We start from the raw sequence: 22,393 nt of genomic DNA on the forward strand, positions 1-22,393 counted from the left end.
AATGTAAAAAAAAAAAAAGCGTATAATACGTTTTATTTGTGAATAAAACACAAATTACAAATTATTTGCGAATAAAATGTGAAAAGAATGCGAAATTTCTTTTTTAACTTTTGTTTTTTGGGGTTTCTAAGTTAATTTTTTTTGGTTTCTCGTAGTACCGAATAAATCCCGAATTATATCCGAATTATTTCGAGATTATGAATTTTTTATCACGCTAAAGAACTATTCATTTGTCACTATATTAGCAAGCTGATCAAATGGAATAATGTCAACAAATTCAAAGGCTAGGTGGCATTTTCTGCCGTTCGATTAAAATTAAACGGTTATTATCTGCTTGAGACCATCCAAGAGAGAATAAACCTCATCGCTTAGTCGATTTTTCTGAAGAAGTCTCCTAAAGTAACTCAAAATTTCATTTTGAATCTAGACCGTCCGATCAGAATTTCCACGAATATTGTAGATGTCCTGTAAAACTGGATTGGTCCGGATCTAAGCTCAAAATTTGGAGTTACTTCAGGGGATCCGGATCCATCATACCTCTCCTCACGAATTCGCATCCTCTGAGATATCTCAAATTTTGCGTGACTTTTTGGAAAATCTCAACTGTTCAAATACTTATGCTCGAATCTCAAAGCTCAAATAATGCTGGCCCCCGCGCTATCCCCGAATAGACACCGGACACGTCGGTCATGCAAAATATGAGATATCTCAGAGGATACGCACTCTCTCCTCACTCGGTCCCTTCAACCGAAGAGAGGGAATTCAATTCACTGCTCGTTTGAACTTGAAACGAGTCTCTCTCCCAATCTCTAGCTAACCTCTCATGGCGAAAAAGCGTGGCGTAAAATCCAAAAATGCAGCCACCGTTACTCCTCTCCGCAAGTCACCACGATTCAAAACCCAAAACCCTAACCAGTCCATTTCAAGTTCTCATCGCGAACCCCTAGCCTCACACCAATTCGATCTCAAATCCGGGAAGAAAACCAAGATTGGAGGTAATAAAAACTGCGCGTCAAGTGTTTCTGAAAATGTCGTGGAGAAAGACACGGTCTTAGGTTCTGGCAGTGCCCGAAGGCTGTCTTCTAGATTGGCTAAAACTGGTACCAATAGCACGGCACAAGATGGGGTTTGTGCCTCGAAGAAAAGGTATTGCATGGTAACCAAGCTTGAAGTTGAGAAAACGTGCTCACAAACCTGTGTGCCAAGTGTTTCTGAAAATGTCGCGGAGACAGACAAGGTCTTAGGTTCTGGTAGTGCCCGAAGGAGGTCTTCTAGATTGGCTAAAACTGGTACAAATAGCACGGCACAGGATGGGGTTTGTGCCCTGGAGAAAAAGGATTGCATGGTAACCAAGCTTGAAATTGAGGAAACGTGCTCGCAAAGTCTTTGTGATATTGCCTCTGACAAAGTTGCTGTCTCAGGCTCCGTTAATAACCGAAAGAAGTTACTTAAACCGGCAAAAGTTTGTACGGCCAGCATGAAACAAAAGTCCCCTAGATTAGCTTCATCTGACATGACAAGCAATAATTTCAATTTTGAAATTACAAAGAAGTCTACAAGGTCAAGCAAGGGAGATAAACATATTCGACCGGCAAAAGTTTGTACGGCCAGCATGGCACGAAGGTCCCCTAGGTTAGCTTCATCTGACACAACAACCAATAATCTCAAATTTGAAATTACAGAAAAGTCTACAAGGTCAAGCAAGAGCAATAAACACATTCGACCAGCATGCCCACCAAATGTTCGAAATAATTCCACTAAAAATAATTGCATAAAGGAACCCAGTAATAATTCTTCTAAAGGAAGAAGGTCCCATAGATTGGCCGTGCTATCAGATAAATTGGAGTCAAATCGTTCAGAGGGAGAAATTGACCGTGTTTCCCTGCAATTCCCACCAAGTAATCGTAAAAATGCTTCAAAGAAAGTTGCAACGTTGGCATCTAAACCCCCATTGGCTCCAAACCAGAGAAGGTCCAAACGAATTGAAAATCAATCGGATGAAATTACAAGTAAAGACATAAAGTCTAAGTATGTGGAAGAATCTGATTCAGATTATAAATCTGAGGATACCCCGGTAGGGAAGAAGAGGAAGAGGAAGAGGAAGAGGAAGAGGAAAGAAAGTGCAGAAACTGAGGCTCCAGTTGAGTTTGGAAATGTAGAACTAGGGGATGGTTTGGATGGATGGACAGGAGAACAAGAGATAGCCTTGCGTAATGCTTTCTTTTTGGCTCGGCCTTCACCTCATTTCTGGAAGAAAGTGTCCAAAATGGTAATTTGACATTCTTTCATACATAGATATCAGCCTTATTAGTTTTTGTAGTCATATTAATCTGTAATTAATCTGTAATTTTTAAAATCATGTGCAAACGATTCTTGCATCATTTGTACACACACTCTATACCTAGTTGTAGTCCTGACCTAAAGACGAATTTCACATGACTGTAGTAAACTTTACCTCAGTTGGGTTGCAAATTAAAACCCTATCATCATTCTAATCTGTTATGATGCACATTCATGTTATTTACAAGAGTGGATATAAAAAATTTTAGTTGATATTTGACTTGAACACTTAGATGTCAATTTGAGCAGGTACCTGGGAAAAATGCTCAAGAATGTTTCAATAAAATCCACTCAAACTTTGCAACGCCTCCTTCGATCCCTTGCAAAACTAGACTGAACAAAGGTAGCCAAATGGACTCTCCACTTAAAAAATTCAACTTGTTGGAGCCAAACTCCCCAAAAGCACGCAAGGTTTCCAAGCAGAAGAAAACACGAGATGCTCGAAGAACCGTGCGGCACCTATTAAAGAAGCAACAGCTCGTGGACCAGGTCCAGGATGCTGACTACTTCGCCCAATTTGAGGGCTCACCAGTGAACCTTCCCTCCGATGTGAAACTCCCTAGAGATTTCTCTTACAAAGATGGATTGCATTCAGACCCTGAAATTAAGCTGAAGCCTGGTTCAAGTCAGAACCAACCTGACTCGAGCCCAGCAGTGTTAAAAAAGGTCAAGAACATGGAGCTGCATGAAAAATACATCGATCATCTCCATTGTGTTGATGCGAGGAGAAAGGCCTGTGTCAGGGCCTGTGGTAATAAGGGAAAGGAGATTGATTTGGGGACAAAAGCTGGAGAATTGAAGGATGCCAAAACTGCACTAGTGTCAGAGGCACAGGATTTCATTGGGTGTTTTAAAAAGTTGCAAGCGGACCCATTTGGAGATTGTGCTCTGTCTGAGGAAGATGACGAAGATGACCAGTTGATGACGCAGGAGGCAGATTAACAACAAAAATTGACAGCAAGGATAGATATGACAGTACTGTTTTATGTTTTGTGGTATGCTGATAGGCACTAGTATGCTAGCGTGTTTTATGTTTTTTGTTAAAGCAGTAGGATGCTATCTGCTTATCTTAGGATTAAGGAATACTTTTAGATATGAGAGAACTTTGTTTTATTCTCACATCCTTCCCCCGCTGTGTAAGTTAACTGTGTTTCTTAATGAAACTGGGCTCTGGCCTTTTTATTAAAAAAAAAAAAAGATGTCTTGTGATGTAGATGTATTATAGTAAAACACATTTTTTTTTTTACCTTAATACTTGTTTTCTGAAATTTGCTTACTATTATTATTTTCATTATTTATTTTTCTTTTTTCTGAAACTTGCAGATTCTCGTTTGTACTGGAATTACATAGTTTGTCAAAGGCTAGAATAGTAAACATATTGGGGCAGATGCACAGATTTGTACCGAAACTGCTGGTAAACAACCATTCCAGTAAGGAGGTGCTTACTAAAAGCAATGTACTTTGTTATTGGAGCTTGATGTTTAGGTTCAAATTTAGCATAAAGACTAAAGGCTCAATTGTACATAAATTCAGAAGAGAAGAATGACTTGTCAGAGTTGTAATATTAACTACTGTTGATTAATATTGCATCGTGTAACCTTTAAGAAGATAATCTGGTTAGAATGCAACAAAATTTGTTTCAAGGGTATTTTTGCAAATTCTCTAAAAGCAGTAGGCTCTAATAAAATAGCCTTATCCTCCTTTTGGTGCAAAATAATAAATGATGTTTCTTTTTTTAAGCGCACTTTAATTTTACCATGTGATGTTATTATGTTAAGAACGTACCGGATTAGGTACCGGCTGGTACGGGAGGGGAGGTAGAGTAGGGGATGTCGATGGATGAAGTGCAAGTACTCAGGCTTGAGGCTGTACCAGATTCAACTGAGAGAAAGAGCATACATTGGCTTCATAAGAACATTTTTCTGTTCTATTTTGAAATCATATTGTATCAAGGGTTAATGTTATGTCTGTTTAACCTTTTTGTATTCAGGCAGTAGTTTGTATAGATAAGAACTTTAGTTAATTGGTACCAACCGTTTGGTACTTATCTCAGAACTCTTTGATTTCAATAAATCAGGGGGCTAGCTGATAGTTTCCACCCTTGAAACTAATTTAATTTTAAGTTTGGTAACTTGTCATGCTTGCTGTAAGTTAGTTATTAACTTATTTGGTTGGCAAATATGACAGCTGTTTTCCAAAAATAGTAGTATTACTTTCCTCCGGAACAAGATATAAAAAAAAGAAGCAAATGTGACGCATCAGATGATTTCTTTTCTTTTATTTTCTTTCTTATTTATTTTTTTTTAAGAAAAAAGGAGCTCTGATACAAGAGCTGTGTTAAAAGAAAAGGAAAGAGTTCACCTCTACCAGTATCACCATTCACCACCAAGTATTAGAAAAAAAAAAAAACCAATAAAAAATCAAATTTTGCATATATGATCGCACTCTGCAAAAACCACAAAGACCAAGTGCTAAGCATTGCTGATTCACATATGAAAAGACTGCCCAAATGAGAAAGCATACATAGAAAGACAAACAAAAAGGGGAAGTCTAAGAATTACAAGAACCACACCAATACCATGGAAACTTATAAAATAAATCTCCACATGAATATTTATTTTAATACATTAGGATAGAGAACATAAAGATTAAAATGGTGGGCCCGGTGGACCGGGAGGTGGTCCTCCGAAAAGGGGTCCACAACACTCCTGCAGCAAGCAGCAGCAACAAAGGAAGTAGAGGCTGCAATGACATAGTAAACAAACAATTAGTTGATATTGTTAATCATAATTTTCAATTGCTGAATTAAGTTAATGGAGGTGCAAATTTCAATTGTACCAACAAACTTACAATCTTCAAACGACATACACAGATATTACAGAGAAACAATAATATTTATATGTAATCAAAGTATGACAATAATCAGTCAAATGTTTGTACCAGTAATATAAAAAATGTTATAAAAAGCTTAACTAAAGTCCTGTACACACTCACCATGAACTGAAAAAATTACCAAAATAGCTAGGGCCCCAGAAGGGTCCACCGGGTTGAGGTGGCCCTGGTGGGCCCCAGCTTGGCGGGCCCCAGCCTGGCGGGCCTCCAGGGAGGGGTGCCCATCCTGGTCCAGGACCTCCAGGTGGACCTGGTCCACCGGGTCCACCTGGTCCGCCTGGTCCACCTGGTCCGCCAGGTCCCATGTGTCACTTAACCAACGAACACAGCCTAATTGAAATATGAAGATATGCTTAGCAAGTAACAAACAATTGTGGCAAATGCTATGGCTTTCAAGGGGAAAGAATATATAGGAGGAGGAGGGAAAGAGAGAGAAAGTAATATGTGCCAAGTACCAACCTAATAATCAGAAAGCCAAAGTGACAGAAAAAAAGACTTGAAGTTACATTCAAGTATTAACTACCATTCTATAAGTTTTTCTGGTGTGACTGTTAGTTGCTCCTCTAGAACTGTTTCCAAGGTCTTTTCAAATAATTTCTCAATGCTTTCTGCACAAAGTAATAACAAACTTCCTAAATATTATTTTCTTTTTGTGCGGAGTAAACTATGAAGTTATTTTGGTGGCATAATTTTTTTTTTTGAAACAATTTATCTAAGCAAGATATATGCGATAGGAAAACAATTTTTTCCATTTTATTTTAGGGTGGATTTATTTTTTTACCAAGCCTTCCATTATCATAAGAGAAATAAAGCTCATTTAACATGGATCAGAACAAGGATGGGCTATTGTTGTAAATAGTTGAAGATACATAGCAATCCTTACATTGTGGGAGATGTATCAATGGGTGGTACTTAGCAAAACAGGGCATGAAAAATTCTTACATTGCTTCTCTTTCTCCTTTTACTGCAATTTCAAGACAATAAAAAATAGGAAAAGGCACCAATTCTTCATTCCACTTTTAGGTTTAATTGTAACAGCTAGTACACCATGTGTAAGTTATAAATAGAACTGAGAATGTATTGTAAGAATATGAACATTTATTTAATAAAGATAAAAATTGATTAAATTTAATCAAATTAATAGCTGTTCTATGTGAGATACAACAAATGAGGGGTACTCTACCATAGAGCATGAAGCATCAGCCTGTACCGAGGTGCTTATATAACTTCTTCTTCTTCTTTAGTCAACTATTTGGAGAGCTCTATGATGTTACCTGTCTGAAATTCATCATCACAAGCATGATGGGATGCTTGATATAAAATACTAATTTATATACAGGATTAAAAATGAGGGGCCGTTAGACCAGATACAAGTCCCAGAAAACAATCTCTCAGCACCACATTATATATATTCCTCCACAGCCCAGTTGGTATAAAATTTACAAACAGTTGAAATAAAGCTCATATAATACACTAGCTAGTAACCATTAACAACATATGAGAAGTTCTATGTCACATTTCCAGATAACTTTTTATTTATCAAAAAAGGTAACTGCTTTTGTACTTTGATTGAAATTGGGTTAACTCTTTACATGTATTGAAATATAGAAAGTATTCTATCATTGGAGAGGAAAGTAGGAGAAGTACTCCTTAACATCAGTGATATCAGATAACAGTAGCATTCTGCAAACATAAAATTATCAATCAATTTTAGCTTAATCATCATAGTATTGGAGTCACATGCTTCCCTCGAAAACAATTGAACATCAGTGAAATTGGGGCAATAATACTGAAATATTAATTTTAATCTACCAATATTTTACAGCAGAATAAATTATTTAGTACCTAAAACACATATACAAAACATTCTAATTCCCAGGGAGGGCTACAAGTGGTGTTGATATGAACCTAATCAAGATAATTGCAACATGACCCTGTTATTAAACATAAATTGGAAAACAAGGCTAAATTTTTTATGCAAAAGCCGCTATCCCAATTATTTATACATAAATTTGAAAACAAGCATTTTCCAGTTTGCTGAATCAGCAAGAAATAAAAGCACCTCATGAAAGACCGCAGAAGTCGAAACTGAAAGACATTTTATATAATTTTCACCAAATCCAAGTTCAAAGTTTAAAGAGCAACTCCTTTGATTTGGTAATTTCACCCTTCTTGCTCACACTGTCCATAAAGAATAGTATACGTCACAACATTGGGCTCATACCCATTGGAAATCATTTCACGCAACAACTCCTTTGCCTTCGTAATTTCACCTTGCTTACACAACCCATCGATAAGAGAATTATAAGTCACGACATCAGGCTTGCACCCTTTGGAAATCATTTCATAGAACAACTCCTTTGCTTTTGTAATTTCACCTTTCTTGCCCAGCCCATCTATAAGAGTGTTGTAAGTCACGACATTGGGCTCGCACCCTTTGGAAATCATTTCATGCATCAACTCCTTTGCCTTCATAACTTCACCTTTCTTGCACAGCCGATCTATAAGAGTGGTATAAGTCACGACATTGGGCTCGCACCCTTTGGAAATCATTTCATGCAACAACTCCTTTGCCTTTGTAACTTCACCGTTCTTGCACAACACATCTATAAGAGTGGTATAAGTCACGACATCAGCCTCGCACCCATTGGAAATCATTTCACGCAACAACTCCTTTGCCTTCGTAATTTCACCGTGCTTACACAACCCATCCATAAGAGCATTATAAGTCACGACATCAGGCTTGTACCCTTTGGAAATCATTTCATATATCAACTCCTTTGCTTTTGTAATTTCACCTTTCTTGCCCAGCCCATCTATAAGAGTGGTATAAGTCACGACATTGGGTTTGTACCCTTCGGAAATCATTTCATGTATCAACTCCTTTGCCTTTGTGACTTCACCATTCTTGCATAACCCATCTATAAGAGTGTTATAAGTCACAACATTGGGCTCGTACCCTTTGGAAGTCATTTCATGCATCACCTCCTCTGCCATTGTAACTTCACCTTTCTTGCACAGCCCATCTATAAGAGTAGTATAAGTGACGACATCAGGCTTACACCCTTTGGAAGTCATTTCATGCATCAACTCCTTTGCCTTCATAACTTCACCTTTCTTGCACAACCAATCTATAAGCGTGTTAAAAGTCACGACATTGGGTTCGTACCCTTTGGAAATCATGTCATGCATCACCTCCTCTGCCGTTGTAACTTCACCTTTCTTGCACAGCCCATCTATAAGAGTGGTATAAGTCACGACACCAGGCTTGTACCCTTTGGAAATCATTTCATGCATCAACTCCTTTGCCTTCGTGACTTCACCATTCTTGCACAGCCCATTTATAAGAGTGCTATAAGTCACGACATCGGGCTCGTACCCTTTGGAAATCATTTCATGTATCAACTCCTTTGCCTTCGTGACTTCACCATTCTTGCATAACCCATCTATAAGAGTGTTATAAGTCACGACATTGGGCTTGCACCCTTTGGAAGTCATTTCATGCATCAACTCCTTTGCCTTCGTAACTTCACCTTTCTTGCACAACCCACCTATAAGAGTGTTATAAGTCACGACATCGGGCTTGTACCCTTTGGAAACCATTTCATGCATCAACTCCTTTGCCTTCCTAATTTCACCATTCTTGCACAGCCCATTAATCAATGAGGTGTATGTCTTAGTATCAGGTATAACCCCGGCCGGACGCATCTGTCTATACAAACCAAATGCCTTAGAAATTTGACCCACCTTACAGAGCCCATCTATAACCGTGTTGTACGTGATAACATTGGGTTCATACCCACTGCCATGTTTAACCATTCTAAAAAATAACTGAAGGGAAAAACCAATGGCGCCCTTGGAGCAAAGCCCTTTGATAAGAATGCTATATGATATCACATGGGGTATACATCCCAGCTGAGGCATTTTGTAAAGCACAATGGCTGCAGCCTCACTGGTCCTATTCTCAGAACAAAGCCCCTTGATTATTGGACCAAATATCGCAGCCTTAGCTGCGTGACCCTCTTTGAGAAGTGTTCCGAGAAAACAAAAGGCTAGGTCGAGACGATTCGTTTGGGCACAATACTTCATCATGAGACCATAGGTATAATCATTAGGAATTATTCCCTTAGTTCTGGGTATACATTCGAAGAGTGTAAAAACCTCAGGGTCAGAGTTGCGGATCAAGGCGGAGAGCATAGCATTGAATTGGCGGATTGTGGTCGGAGGGTAAAGGTTAACTGACTCTTTTTGCTGCGGCCTCCTCCTCGGAATCCTCACAGGTGTGTTGTCAAAATTGGTGTCGTTAGGTAAATTAGTTTTAGAAGGTGGTGGTGGTAATTTTGGTTTTTTGTTGATTCGGTGGGGTTGAAATTTGGAATTGGGGATGGCATAACAGAGAAGATGGAGGCCACGACGAGAAGCTGACGGAGATGAGGATGGGGATTGGAATTGGGAAATTGAAGGTGAAAGAGAACAGAAAGGGGCGAGAGACAGCACGGGCATCATCTCTTCTTTTCTTCTTCTTCTTTTTGTTTGAGCGTTTGTTCTTTATCTAGAGATAGATATTGAGATAAGGAAACGAGGAAGAAATCCGTTGAGCTAGGGTTCAGCTTTAGCCTTGTCCAGATCCCCTATAGTAACTCAATTTTTTAGTTTAGATCCAGACCATCCGATTCGATTCCAGGTCAATCCGGACCGACGCGAAGCGCACGGGGTCGCAGACCGATTCGAATTTGACGGTTCAGATTTAGGAGATCTGAACTCGCCTGAGTCGAAGAAGATAAGAGAAATGAATAAAGAAAATCAAAGCCCAGTACTCTCAGTATGGAAATGGAAGGATTAAAAGATCTCCGTTCTGGGCCGACCATGCTGGTCCATAATCTTTCCTCCCTTCACCTAAATTGGTAGGTCTATTGGCAAATTATTTGCCCCTCTTTCGGCACAACTCTTTTTTTTTTTTTTTTTTTTTTTTCATTATTATTATTATTTTTTTAAATCTGGCAGCCAAAGGAATACGTATTAATATTAAAAATAGAAGTTTACAGTTACGCACTTGATGTCCCACGCAATGCTCCTTTTTTTTTTCTTTCTAAAACATCATGAGTTGGTATTTGCCCTTCAGTGTAAGAAATGTGAATATCTTTACCGTTGGAGGGATTGTGTATTTCCATGGTTTGAGAATATCTGAATAGTGCAATACTTATCATTAAACTGTACAACCCCAACAATATTTAATTGACCCAAATATCCGAGTAAATATTTCCGTGGAGCAACCTAATTTATTCAGTACCTAAAACAAAAATGTAAACACTAAGTAATTTCCTATACAGAGAGTCACTAATATGCATTCGAATGTATATGAGTCGAAATACATATAGTTTAAATTCGATTTTTTAAAATTCAAACGGTCAATCTGAACCGTTCATCTTATTCTCCATATTAATATGTGCTTGGACACCAAATTTTACATTTTTCTGAATCTTTTTACTATTTATTAAGTATTTTACAAAATTGTTGATCCAACGGTGACTGCTGCTTTTACTGTTTTGTTAAGCCACCGTTGGATCAACAATTTTGTAAAATACTTAATAAATAGTAAACAAATCCAGAAAAATATAAAATTTGGTCTCCAAGCACATATTAATATGAAGAACAAGATGAACGGTTCGGATTGACCGTTTAAAATTTAAAAAGTCAAATTTAAACCGTATGTATTTTGATCCGTATATATTCGAATGCACATTAGTCATAATCTATATTGCCAAGGAAGCGAGGATGGCCATCAATAGTAGCCGTAAGTTTAGGCTTTCATCAGAAGGGGCTCCGAATTGGAGCAGAGCGCCAGCTGAAATTGGCAAAGCCAAGAAAACCGGCAGCAAAGGATCATAATTTAATTTATTTTAATTTTTACATTTCTGTTCATTTAATTTCTTTTTTTTTTTTAAATAAAAACTCAGTTAAGTACATACCAAACATATTTCGTCATTTTATTGATCATGATTTGATAATCCGTCCTTGATAAGAATATAAATAAAATTCTTTTTTTTTTAATTTTTTCTTTAAAATTGATGTTTTAGAAAATTAACAAATGACATAAGTTTTCTATCATCTATATATCAAACTTTTATTATTTAAAAATATCAATATTATTTTCTTTTCTAAAAAAAAGTTAAATATAAATTTAATAATATTAAATATAAAAATTCTCACAATATTATGCGGCTGATACAAACTGGCTGTGTTGCTTGAATATTGCTCCGGACTTCTTTGTTATGTGGCTGATATCGACTGATTGTGTGTCGCATGTCAATAAAAGAATTCAGATGCACTGCAATACCTGACCATGTTAGAGCATCTGGTATTTAAAAACTTTATAGAAAAGTTCCATATTGAGAGACAAAAATTTGCATTCCTTATTCGGAGTACAATATTGCATTAATAGTTTAGGTTTCAGGGTTCCTAAAAAAATATCATCCGTTAAAACTTTAAAATAGGAGAGAGAGACTTAGAGACGGAAAGAAAACGAAATTAAATTAATGATGCTTAGTTTTTGAAAAAAAAAAAATGATGATCACTAGAAGTGTCAAATCTGTTTATTTTATTTAGTTTACAATAAACATACAACCTCACTGTTAATCTGTAATTCTCAGTTTCTTACATACAAATGCTAGATATTAGTTTGTGCTGAACACTTAGTTTTGCACCGTTTCTTCTTAATTTAGACCGTTGACATTGAAAAATTAGTAAAAACAGGCTAGAAATAAGTGAAAATCTGTGGCTCATTTTTTTTCTTTCTTTTTAGTATTGTTTACTAATTTTTTTTTATTTTAATTTCGGGTATATTATTGACATTGTCAGTTTTTTTTCATCGCCTCACCATCACAAATCTTAATGCACCAATATGAATTTGCTATGCAAAATGATGAAGAGGTGTGAAACAGATTTAAACTTAACAAATAAATTTATATTTAAATTTGAAATAGAAATGCACATTTAATTATTTTGTCTTTGATTTATTTTGTTTTCCTGTCACAGAGGAAATCTACCTTTGAATTAATCACGGGTGGGGTCCCTGTAATTTAGATGAAATCAGAGCCTTTGATCAGGTTTCATCCAACGGTTATTTGATTGGTTACTCGCTGATTGATATGAGGCATCTGGTTTAAGTTAGCGAATCTTCAGCGGATCCTGCATTTGATAGAGGGGAGGTCTGTAAATCCACCGGACATTACATCCAAATAGACCCATCTCCTCGTGATTTTATTAACGGGTTCGTTTCAGCTTTAAACTCGATAAACTAATTAAATCCAAAAGTACCCGTTTCCTCATGATTTGATTAACGGATTCATTTCGGCTTAAAACCCGATAAACTATACAAATCCAAATAGACCTATACCTCTTGTCTCGCATTTCTGGCTTAATCTCGAGGGAATTTGACAGATCAGACCCATACTTTCCGCCTTCTGAATTCATCTAGTGATTTGATCTATCATCATCTATACATCGGTGCTCATTTGTTGTTCTTTGTTTTCAGAAATATCTGACAAGACCTGACATGTTTCGAGAAATTTTACGATTGTAAGAGCATCTCCAACAGTGATTGCTTATGGATTGCTTATGCTGATGTGTCAATTGTTTTTGTAATTGTTGGGTTGTATGGCTATTGCTTATTTAGCAATTGTTGGAAATAATTGCTTAATAAGAAATCATTTTCTAAAGATGAGTTGGCCAAATGTTTAATTCTTATTGGTTAAATGTTTAATTCTCAATTGTTTGGTTGATTGCACCAATGTAAGAGTGGATTGCTTAATTTTTAAAATTTTCATAATTGCTAATTTAGCAATTAATTTCAATTGCTGGATTGGAGATGCTCTAAGCTGCCGAGTGAATACGGACGCTAACGCGAGAGAGGACACAAGGAGCACGAAATGAGATGGGTCTATTTAGATTTAATTAGTCTATCGGGTATAAAACTTTTTTTAAAACATTTTTTATTATTCTGCATTGAAAAACAAGAAACTACGTACCTAGGAATGAAAATATTCTGCAGAAACATTAAGTCCAACATGCTGAAGCTAAAAATAGCAACACAACTCATACACAACAAATTCACTGCATCTAGATTAGGGGGTGTCAATTGGCAATTCAATTTAAAAAAAACACACTTATTAAAAAAAAAAAACACAAAAGACTGCTATATGCATACATGTTATAATTTCACCATGTTATTTTAAACAACATAAAACAAAGAAAAATTAAATTATTTTTCAAGTTTTTTTATTATTCCGTGTTGAAAAAACAAGAAACTAACTAAGAATGAAAGTAATAAACAGAAACATAAAAGCCCAACATGCTCAAGCTAAAAATAGCAACATAACCCATACACAACAAATTCATAGCATCTAGATCTCACAAACATGTAATGGCCTAGATTTATTTTTATTGAAGCAAAATTTTCTGGAATTTTAGTTTGGTGTCAAAAGTTTCCCACAAGACAGTTTTAAGTTTATAGTTGTATATCCTTCAAATTGGATCATAATAATAACATAATCAGTTTGATCTTATGGTATGCAGAAGTATCGATTTAATTGTACTGTCAATATAAAATGTTTTGCAGAAAGTGCAGTGTACTGTATTCTATTCTTTGTACTAAAAAAATAGTTTCTTTTTTTCTTTCCTTTCAATTCAACTGATCTTATATTCTTTTTGGTTGCTGCATATTCCTTAAAATTATTTACTTGTTTCTTTTGATGGTGTTCACTATCACAATTGACTATTCATATTTTTTAGTTTTAGCGAAATTGATTGAATAAAGATTTCATTGATTTATCTCACAATTACAATCTACAATTTGTTCAATATATAGATTACATGGCTCCAGGTGCCATTGGAATTGATACGGTTAGTGGCGGAAAAAAAAAAAAGAGAAAATTAGGCACAGGAAAAGTCACAATAATTTTTGCAAAAGTGTCAAATATTGAGATGACCGTCAATTCAAATCAGAACAAAAACAAAGAACTCTAATTTGATTGAATTCGGTAAATGGATACAAAAGAAAGCAAGTCAAATGTAAGAAACTGTAAATATCAATTATCAGATTTCATAATCAGAACATCTAAACTAATTCACTGTATATAGGCGAAGTCTATAATACAACGAATTCGTATCCTCTGCATTAACTCGGGAATCTTTTGAGTTAATCAATCTCAACCGTCCAATATATTTTAAAATTCATGCAGACTAAATCTGCACTAATATTGAAGGATCCCTTATGTTATAAGCAGGTGGTGGATTGATTATGTTTAAAATCAGACGGTTGATATTCATTAACTCAAAAGATTCTCTTTTGAGTTAATGCAGAGGATACGCATTCATAATACAACTGGAATCAATCCGATCCATCGGCTAGATTTCTCAAACGCATCTCGGCTTGCCAACTCAGCTTCTACATCAGCTCTTATTGCTGAGATGGCCCAACAGCTCCTCTCTTCATTCCAGTCTCGCCTCCAGTACGATCTCTGCAGTAGCCTCCATGTCTACTGCCTGGGTCCCTCTCTTCAGCCTCAAAATGATTCAACACAGATCCTTCTCTCTTAATTTCAGGCTCGCCTCCGGTGCAATCTCTGCAGTAGTCTCCATTTCTGCTGCCTGGGTCCCTCTCTTCAGCCTCAGAATGCTTAACGGCTCCAGTTTCCTTTTACTTCCCGGACGCCACTTGTCAGTGTAAAAATTATTAATAAAATGCATGACCGACACTCTTTCTACACCGACCGTCCGACCGATCCTTCGTCTCCTCCTAAGTGACGCTCACACGGGTCTAAATTGACCCGTTCACACCAGGGACGTGACAAACATGGGTATGCTAAATGCATCCAAGTTTTTAATCTCCCGTTAGAGATACAAATCAAATCATAAAATAGGAGATGTATAATATTTATCTTTGAACTGGTTAGACTAAAGTCAAAGGCAGTTAGATAAATTGTAAGGATTATATATATATATATATATATATATATATATATATATATATATATATATATATATATATATAGGAGCTGGGCTACGGTGAGTTGCGAAGTAAAGTGATTATTTTACTTCACGCTCATATTTTGCGATTTTAAAGTTCAAAACGTCAATCCGAACCGTTCATCTTGTTCTCCATATTGAAATGTGCTTGGAGACCAAATTTTACATTTTTTGGAATTGTTTTACTATTTATTAAGTAATTTTGAAAGTCGCTGATCTGATGGTCCAGAAAATTTTACTGTTTTTCACTGTTCACAGCAAAACAGCAATTTTCAAAAATGCTTAATAAATAGTAAAAAAATTCCAAAAAATATGAAATTTGGTCTCCAAGCACATTTCAATATGGATTAAACATCTAACGGTTCAGATCGGTCGTTTGGACTTTCAAAATAAAAATACGGCGTGAAGTAGAAACGCGTTTTACTTCGCAACTCACCGTAGCCAGCTCTATATATAGAGTAAGGCTTGGGTGCTATGGATAGCATAGAGGGCTACGGTGCTACGGCTCAATATTCGAGTTTTCAAAATCCTAACGGTCGATCCGAACCGTTCATCTTGTTCTCCATATTAATATGTGTTTGGAAACCAAATTTTACATTTTTTTGAAATTTTTTACTATTTTTTTAGATAGGTAGAAAATCAAATATCTGAATAGTGTAGAATTTTTTAGATCAAGTGATTTTCTACCTAGCTAAAAAAATAGTAAATTTTTTTAAAAAAATGTAAAATTTGGTCTCCAAACACATATTCACATGGAGAACAAGATGAACGGTTCGGATCGACCGTTAGGATTTTGAAAACTCGAATATTGAGCCGTAGCACCGTAGCTCTCTATGCTATCCATAGCACCCAAGCCTTACTCTATATATATATATATATAGGGGTCCGGCTAAATTGCTGCCAGCAACATTTCAGCAGAGGTGCTGCTGGAGCTATATTTAGCCGTGTGATGTTCAAACAACAAATCCAAACCGTTAGATGTTTAATCTATATTAAAATATACTTGAAGACAAAATTTTACATTTTTTGAAATTTTTTTACTATTTATTAAGTTGTTTTCAGTAAATTTCTGCAGTATTGAAAGCAGTGGTTTTCAAACCAGTTTAATAAATAGTAAAAAAATTTCAAAAAATGTAAAATTTGGTCTCCAAGTAGATTTTAATATAGATTAAATATCTAACGGTTTGGATTTGTTGTTTGAATATCACACGGCTAAATTAATTGATTAATTCCTCTATTATTTTATATATATTTTTTTACTTATTTTAAATTAATTTATTAATTCCTCAATTATTTATATACCATATATTTTTCTTACTTACTGATTTTATATTGGAACGTTTCATGTCTTTCGAATAAAATATTATTAGTATTTGAAAATGCTTAATTCTCGAACTTATTTTTTCATTAAATAAATGTATTACTTACACATGTAAAGTGCATGTGTATTGTTAAGCGTAGTGTCATGTTATAATAATAGAACTAAGTTAAATTAAGTTTATTTGATAAATTTGATGAGTAAAATAAATTATGAATATATACACATGGTTGTAATAAAAATATAAAATTGTCCGCATAATTCTGATTAATCGGTCACCTATCGATTAATCGCTTGACGATACTCCGTTCGTTTGACAAGTGCATACTGTTATTTATAATATTGATATATACAATTTTTTATTGATATGCCAATAGATCATACCTATTTATATAAAAGTTTGGACCATTTATATATTCAAAGTTTGAGCTCTAATATTTTATTTATTTTTAATATATAAAGATTAATTTTTTTTTTTATATATGCAAAATATTTTTTTTGGGAGGCCCCTTGAATCTTGAGGCCCGAGGTGGTCGCCCTGGCTGCCCAGCATCAGGGCAAACCCTGGAGGTGACCCTGGTGGTCCCCAGCCTGGAGGGCCTCCAAGGAGAGGTGCCCATCCTGGCCCAGGACCTCCAGGTGGACCTGGTCCGTCAGGTCCCATGTGTCACTTAACCAATGGACACAGCCTAATTGAAATATGCAGATATGCTTACAAGTACCAAACAATTGCGGCAAATGCTATGGCTTTAAAGGGGATGAATATATAGAGGTAGGAGCGAAAGAGAGAGAAAGTAATAGGTGCCAACCTAATGATCAGAAAGCCAAGGTGAGAAAAAAAGACTTGAAGTTGCATTCAAGTACCAATTACCATTCTACAAGCTTTTTCTGGTGTGACTGTTTGTTGCCCTTCTAGAACTGTTTCCAAGGTGTTTTAAAATAATTTCTCAATGCTTTCTGCACAAAGTAATAACAAACTTGCTAAATATTGCTTGCACTATGAAGTTATTTTGGTGCATAATTTTTTTTGAAAAAATTAATCTAAGCAAAATATATGTTAAGAGGAAAACATTTTTCCCATGTTATTTTGGGCAGATTTTTTTGCCAAACCTTCCATTATCATCAGAGAAATAAAGCCCATTTAACATCGATCAGAACAAGCATGGTTATTGTTGTAAATAGTTGAAGATACATAGCAATTCTTACATTGTGGGAGATGCATCAATGGGTGGTACTTAGCAATATAGCACATGGAAAATTTGCTGATACAACCCTGATTCTCTTTCTCCTCATTTTACTACAATTTTCAAAACAACAAAAAATAGGAAAAGGCACCAATACTTCATTCCATTTTTAGGTTTAATTGTAACAGTTACTAAACCAATTGTAAATTATATATAGAACTAATTTAATCAAATTAATAGTTGTTCTATGTGAGATAGAACAAAATAGAGGTACTCTACCATACAGCATGAAGCATCAGCCTGTACCAAGGTACTTGTATAATTTCTTATTCTTCTTTAGTCAACTATTTGGAGAGCTCTATGATGTTACCTGTCTGAAATTCATCATCACAAGCAAGATGGGATGCTTGATATAAAATATTCATTTATATATAGGATAAAAAATGAGGGGCCGTTAGACCAGATACAAGTCCCAGAAAACAATCTGTCAGCACCACATTATATATATTCCTCCACAGCCCAGTTGGTATAAAATTTACAAACAGTTGAAATAAAGCCCATATAATACACTAGTTAGTAACCATTAACCACATATGAGAAGTTCTATATCACATATCCAGATAACTTTTTATTTATCAAAAAAGGTAACTGCTTTTGTACTTTGATTGAAATTGGGTTAACTCTTTACATGTATTGAAATATAGAAAGTGTTCTATCATTGGAGAGGAAAGTAGGAGAAGTACTCCTTAACATCAGTGATATCAGATAACAGTAGCATTCTGCAAACATAAAATTATCAATCAATATTAGCTTAATCATCATAGTATTGGTGTCAAAAGCTTCCCTCGAAACAGTTTACAATTGAACATCAGTGATATTGGGGCAATAATACTGAAATATTAATTTTTAATCTACCAATATTTTACAGCAGAATAAATTATTGAGTACCTAAAACACAAATACCAAACACTCCAATTTCCAGGGAGAGCTACAAGTGGTGTTGATATGAACCTAATCAAGATAATTGCAACATGACCCTGTTATTAAACATAAATTATAAAACAAGGCTAAATTTTTTATGCAAAAGCCCCTGTCCCAATTATTTATACATAAATTTGAAAACAAGCATTTTCCAGTTTGCTGAATCAGCAAGAAATAAAAGCACCTCATGAAAGACCGCAGAAGTCGAAACTGAAAGACATTTTATAGATTTCACCAAATCCAAGTTCAAAGTTTAAAGAGCAACTCCTTTGATTTCAGAATTTCACCCTTCTTGATTAGACTGTCCATAAAGAATAGTATACGTCACAACATTGGGCTCATACCCATTGGAAATCATTTCACGCAACAACTCCTTTGCCTTCGTAATTTCACCTTGCTTACACAACCCATCGATAAGAGAATTATAAGTCACGACATCAGGCTTGCACCCTTTGGAAATCATTTCATAGAACAACTCCTTTGCTTTCATAACTTCACCGTTCTTGCACAGCCCATCTATAAGAGTGTTAAAAGTCACGACATCGGGCTCGTACCGTTTGGAAATCATTTCATTCAGCAACTCCTTTGCCTTCGTGACTTCACCATTCTTGCACAGCCCATCTATAAGAGTGGTATAAGTCACGACATTGGGCTCGTACCCTTTGGAAATCATTTCATGCATCAACTCCTTTGCCTTCGTGACTTTACCTTTCTTGCACAGCCCATCGATAAGAGTGTTATAAGTCACGACATCGGGCTTGGATCCTTTGGAAACCATTTCATGCATCAACTCCTTTGCCTTCGTGACTTCACCATTCTTGCACAACCCACCTATAAGAGTGTTATAAGTCACGACATCGGGCTCGTACTGTTTGGAAATCATTTCATTCAGCAACTCCTTTGCCTTCGTGACTTCACCATTCTTGCACAGCCCATTTATAAGAGTGGTATAAGTCACGACATCAGGCTCGTACCCTTTGGAAATCATTTCATGCATCAACTCCTTTGCCTTCGTGACTTCACTTTTCTTGCACAGCCCATCGATAAGAGTGTTATAAGTCACGACATTGGGCTTGGATCCTTCGGAAATCATTTCATGTATTAACTCCTTTGCCTTCGTGACTTCACCATTCTTGCACAGCCCACCTATAAGAGTGTTAAAAGTCACGACATTGGGCTCGTACTGTTTGGAAATCATTTCATGCATCAACTCCTTTGCCTTCGTGACTTCACCTTTCTTGCACAGCCCATCGATAAGAGTGTTATAAGTCACGACATTGGGATCGGATCCTTCGGAAATCATTTCATGTATTAACTCCTTTGCCTTCGTGACTTCACCATTCTTGCACAGCCCACCTATAAGAGTGTTATAAGTCACGACATTGGGCTCACACCCTTTGGAAGTCATTTCATGCATCAACTCCTTTGCCTTCATAACTTCACCTTTCTTGCACAACCAATCTATAATAGTGTTAAAAGTCACGACATTGGGTTCGTACCCTTTGGAAATCATGTCATGCATCACCTCCTCTGCCTTCGTCACTTCACCTTTCTTGCACAGCCCATCTATAAGAGTGGTATAAGTCACGACATCGGGCTCGTACCCTTTGGAAATCATGTCATGCATCAACTCCTTTGCCTTCGTAACTTCACCGTTCTTGCACAACCCATCTATAAGAATGTTAAAAGTCACGACATTGGGCTCGTACCGTTTGGAAATCATTTCATTCAGCAACTCCTTTGCCTTGGTGACTTCACCATTCTTGCACAGCCCATCTATAAGAGTGGTATAAGTCACGACATCGGGCTTGTACCCTTCGGAAATCATTTCAATCAACAACTCCTTTGCCTTGGTGACTTCACCATTCTTGCATAAACCATTTATAAGAGTGGTATAAGTCACGACATTGGGCTTGTACCCTTTGGAAACCATTTCATGCATCAGCTCCATTGCCTTCATAACTTCACCTTTCTTGCACAACCCATTAATCAACGAGCTGTATGTCTCAGTATTAGGTATAACCCCGGCCGGACGCATCTGTCTATACAAACCAAATGCCTTAGAAATTTGACCCGCCTTACAGAGCCCATCTATAACCGTGCTGTACGTGATAACATTGGGTTCGTACTTACCGCCATGTTTAACCATTCTAAAAAATAACTGAAGGGAAAAACCAATGTTGTCCTTGGAGCAAAGCCCTTTGATAAGAATGCTATATGATATCACATCGGGCACACATCCCAGCTGAGGCATTTTGTAAAGCACAATGGCTGCAGCCTCACTGGTCCTATTCTCAGAACAAAGCCTCTTGATTATTGGACTGAATATCGCAGCCTTAGCTGTTTGACCCTCTTTTAGAAGTGTTCCGAGAAAACAAAAGGCTAGGTCGAGACGATTCGTTTGGGCACAATACTTTATCATGAGACCATAGGTATAATCATTAGGAATTATTCCAACAGTTCTGGGTATACATTCGAAGAATGTAAAAACCTCAGGGTCAGAGTTGCGGATCAAGGTGGCCAGGATATAATTATAGTGGCGGATTGTGGTCGGAGGGTTTTGGAAAGTTAACATAAGTGACTCTTTTTGCTGCGGCCTCCTCCTCGGGATCCTCACAGGAGTGTTGTCAAAATTGGTGTCGTTAGGTAAATTAGTTTTAGAAGGTGGTGGTGGTAATTTTGGTTTTTTGTTGATTCGGTGGAGTTGAAATTTGGAATTGGGGATGGCATAACAGAGAAGATGGAGGCCATGACGAGAAGCTGATGGAGATGTGGATTGGGAGAGGGAGAGGGAAATTGAAGGGGAAAGAGAACAGAAAGGGGCAAGAGACAGCACGGGCATCATCTTCTTCGTTTTTGGTTTGAGTGTTTGTGACAGCGCCTTTGGAGAGATAGAGATGAGGAATGAGGAATGAGGAAGAGATAGAATAAGGTGAGCAGCGGCAGTTGGTAGAAGAGAGAGAAATGAAAGAAAGAAAATCAATGCCCCGGATAAGTTATTTTTACTGATGGAACCATTAGTACATGAAATCTTATCTGATAAAGATTGATACTTTCTTTCTGAAAGGTAACACGGTAATTTTATAGATCAACCCTGTTATTCCTATCTCATCTGTACAAAATTTTGAATGTGCAAATCTCAATGGATTAAAAGTTTTTATCCGAATCTCAATAAAAGTCAACGGCTGAAATTAGAACAACAGAGTCGTGTAATCCCTTTGGAATAACAGCAGGTTTATTTCCAATAGGTAAAGGCCGGTTAGGAATTCACTTCCTCACCGAAAGCGTAAGAGAGAATCGTTTAGAACCAGTGGATCCGGACTGTTCTTTTAAGTTTGCACGAATTTTAGAACTCAAGTAATACTGTCCCTGTCTTAGTCCGAATCTCAAAGCAGCTGAGAATAAATCTCAAACCGTAAAATAAAGGAAATCTTTCACACATATTAGAGAGGATACTCTTCTTGCCAATGTAGGAATTACTGGAGAGCGAGAGACGACAAACAGAGGAGATACGACAGCTCGACATGGAAGCAGTGTTATAATAACGGTATGTGGTTATCGGACATGTATGATACCGTCGAACGATTAGTCGGAAATGATTTTGCTTTTATCTCGATACTCGATAGTAAGCTGCCGAGTGAGTACGGATGCT

At 36.6% G+C, this 22,393-nt stretch overlaps 3 protein-coding genes across 16 annotated transcripts in view; 2 read left to right on the forward strand and 1 right to left on the reverse strand.

Annotated features, from left to right (window-relative positions):
* Positions 1-22,393, forward strand: part of LOC144554178 (vesicle-associated protein 1-1-like) — a 76,371-nt gene that overhangs the window by 7,557 nt on the left and 46,421 nt on the right. The gene's annotated exons all lie outside the window — the stretch shown is intronic.
* Positions 751-3,519, forward strand: LOC144554747 (uncharacterized). 2 transcript variants are annotated; one of them, XM_078303068.1, is made up of 3 exons: positions 752-1,488; positions 1,624-2,269; positions 2,590-3,519. In XM_078303068.1, exons 1-3 carry the CDS (start codon positions 824-826, stop codon positions 3,280-3,282), a joined length of 2,004 nt encoding a protein of 667 aa, XP_078159194.1. In that variant the 5' UTR covers positions 752-823; the 3' UTR covers positions 3,283-3,519. The 2 variants fall into 2 exon arrangements, with proteins under 2 accessions (XP_078159193.1, XP_078159194.1); XM_078303067.1 differs by having other exon boundaries at positions 751-2,269.
* On the reverse strand, positions 4,747-21,726 carry LOC144554174 (uncharacterized). 13 transcript variants are annotated; one of them, XM_078302454.1, is made up of 5 exons: positions 18,040-21,726; positions 17,783-17,873; positions 17,222-17,265; positions 5,335-5,500; positions 4,747-5,082 (listed from the first exon to the last, which is right to left on the reverse strand). In XM_078302454.1, exon 1 carries the CDS (start codon positions 21,584-21,586, stop codon positions 19,025-19,027), a length of 2,562 nt encoding a protein of 853 aa, XP_078158580.1. In that variant the 5' UTR covers positions 21,587-21,726; the 3' UTR covers positions 4,747-5,082; positions 5,335-5,500; positions 17,222-17,265; positions 17,783-17,873; positions 18,040-19,024. The 13 variants fall into 13 exon arrangements, with proteins under 13 accessions (XP_078158580.1, XP_078158579.1, XP_078158586.1 ...); XM_078302453.1 differs by having other exon boundaries at positions 17,222-17,533; XM_078302460.1 differs by lacking the exons at positions 17,222-17,265; positions 17,783-17,873; positions 18,040-21,726 and adding exons at positions 5,692-5,840; positions 6,116-6,196; positions 6,416-9,819 and having other exon boundaries at positions 5,335-5,562.

This window comes from Carex rostrata, chromosome 5 (genome assembly GCF_964058835.1).
Source record: "Carex rostrata chromosome 5, lpCarRost1.2, whole genome shotgun sequence".
Taxonomy (NCBI): Eukaryota; Viridiplantae; Streptophyta; class Magnoliopsida; order Poales; family Cyperaceae; genus Carex; species Carex rostrata.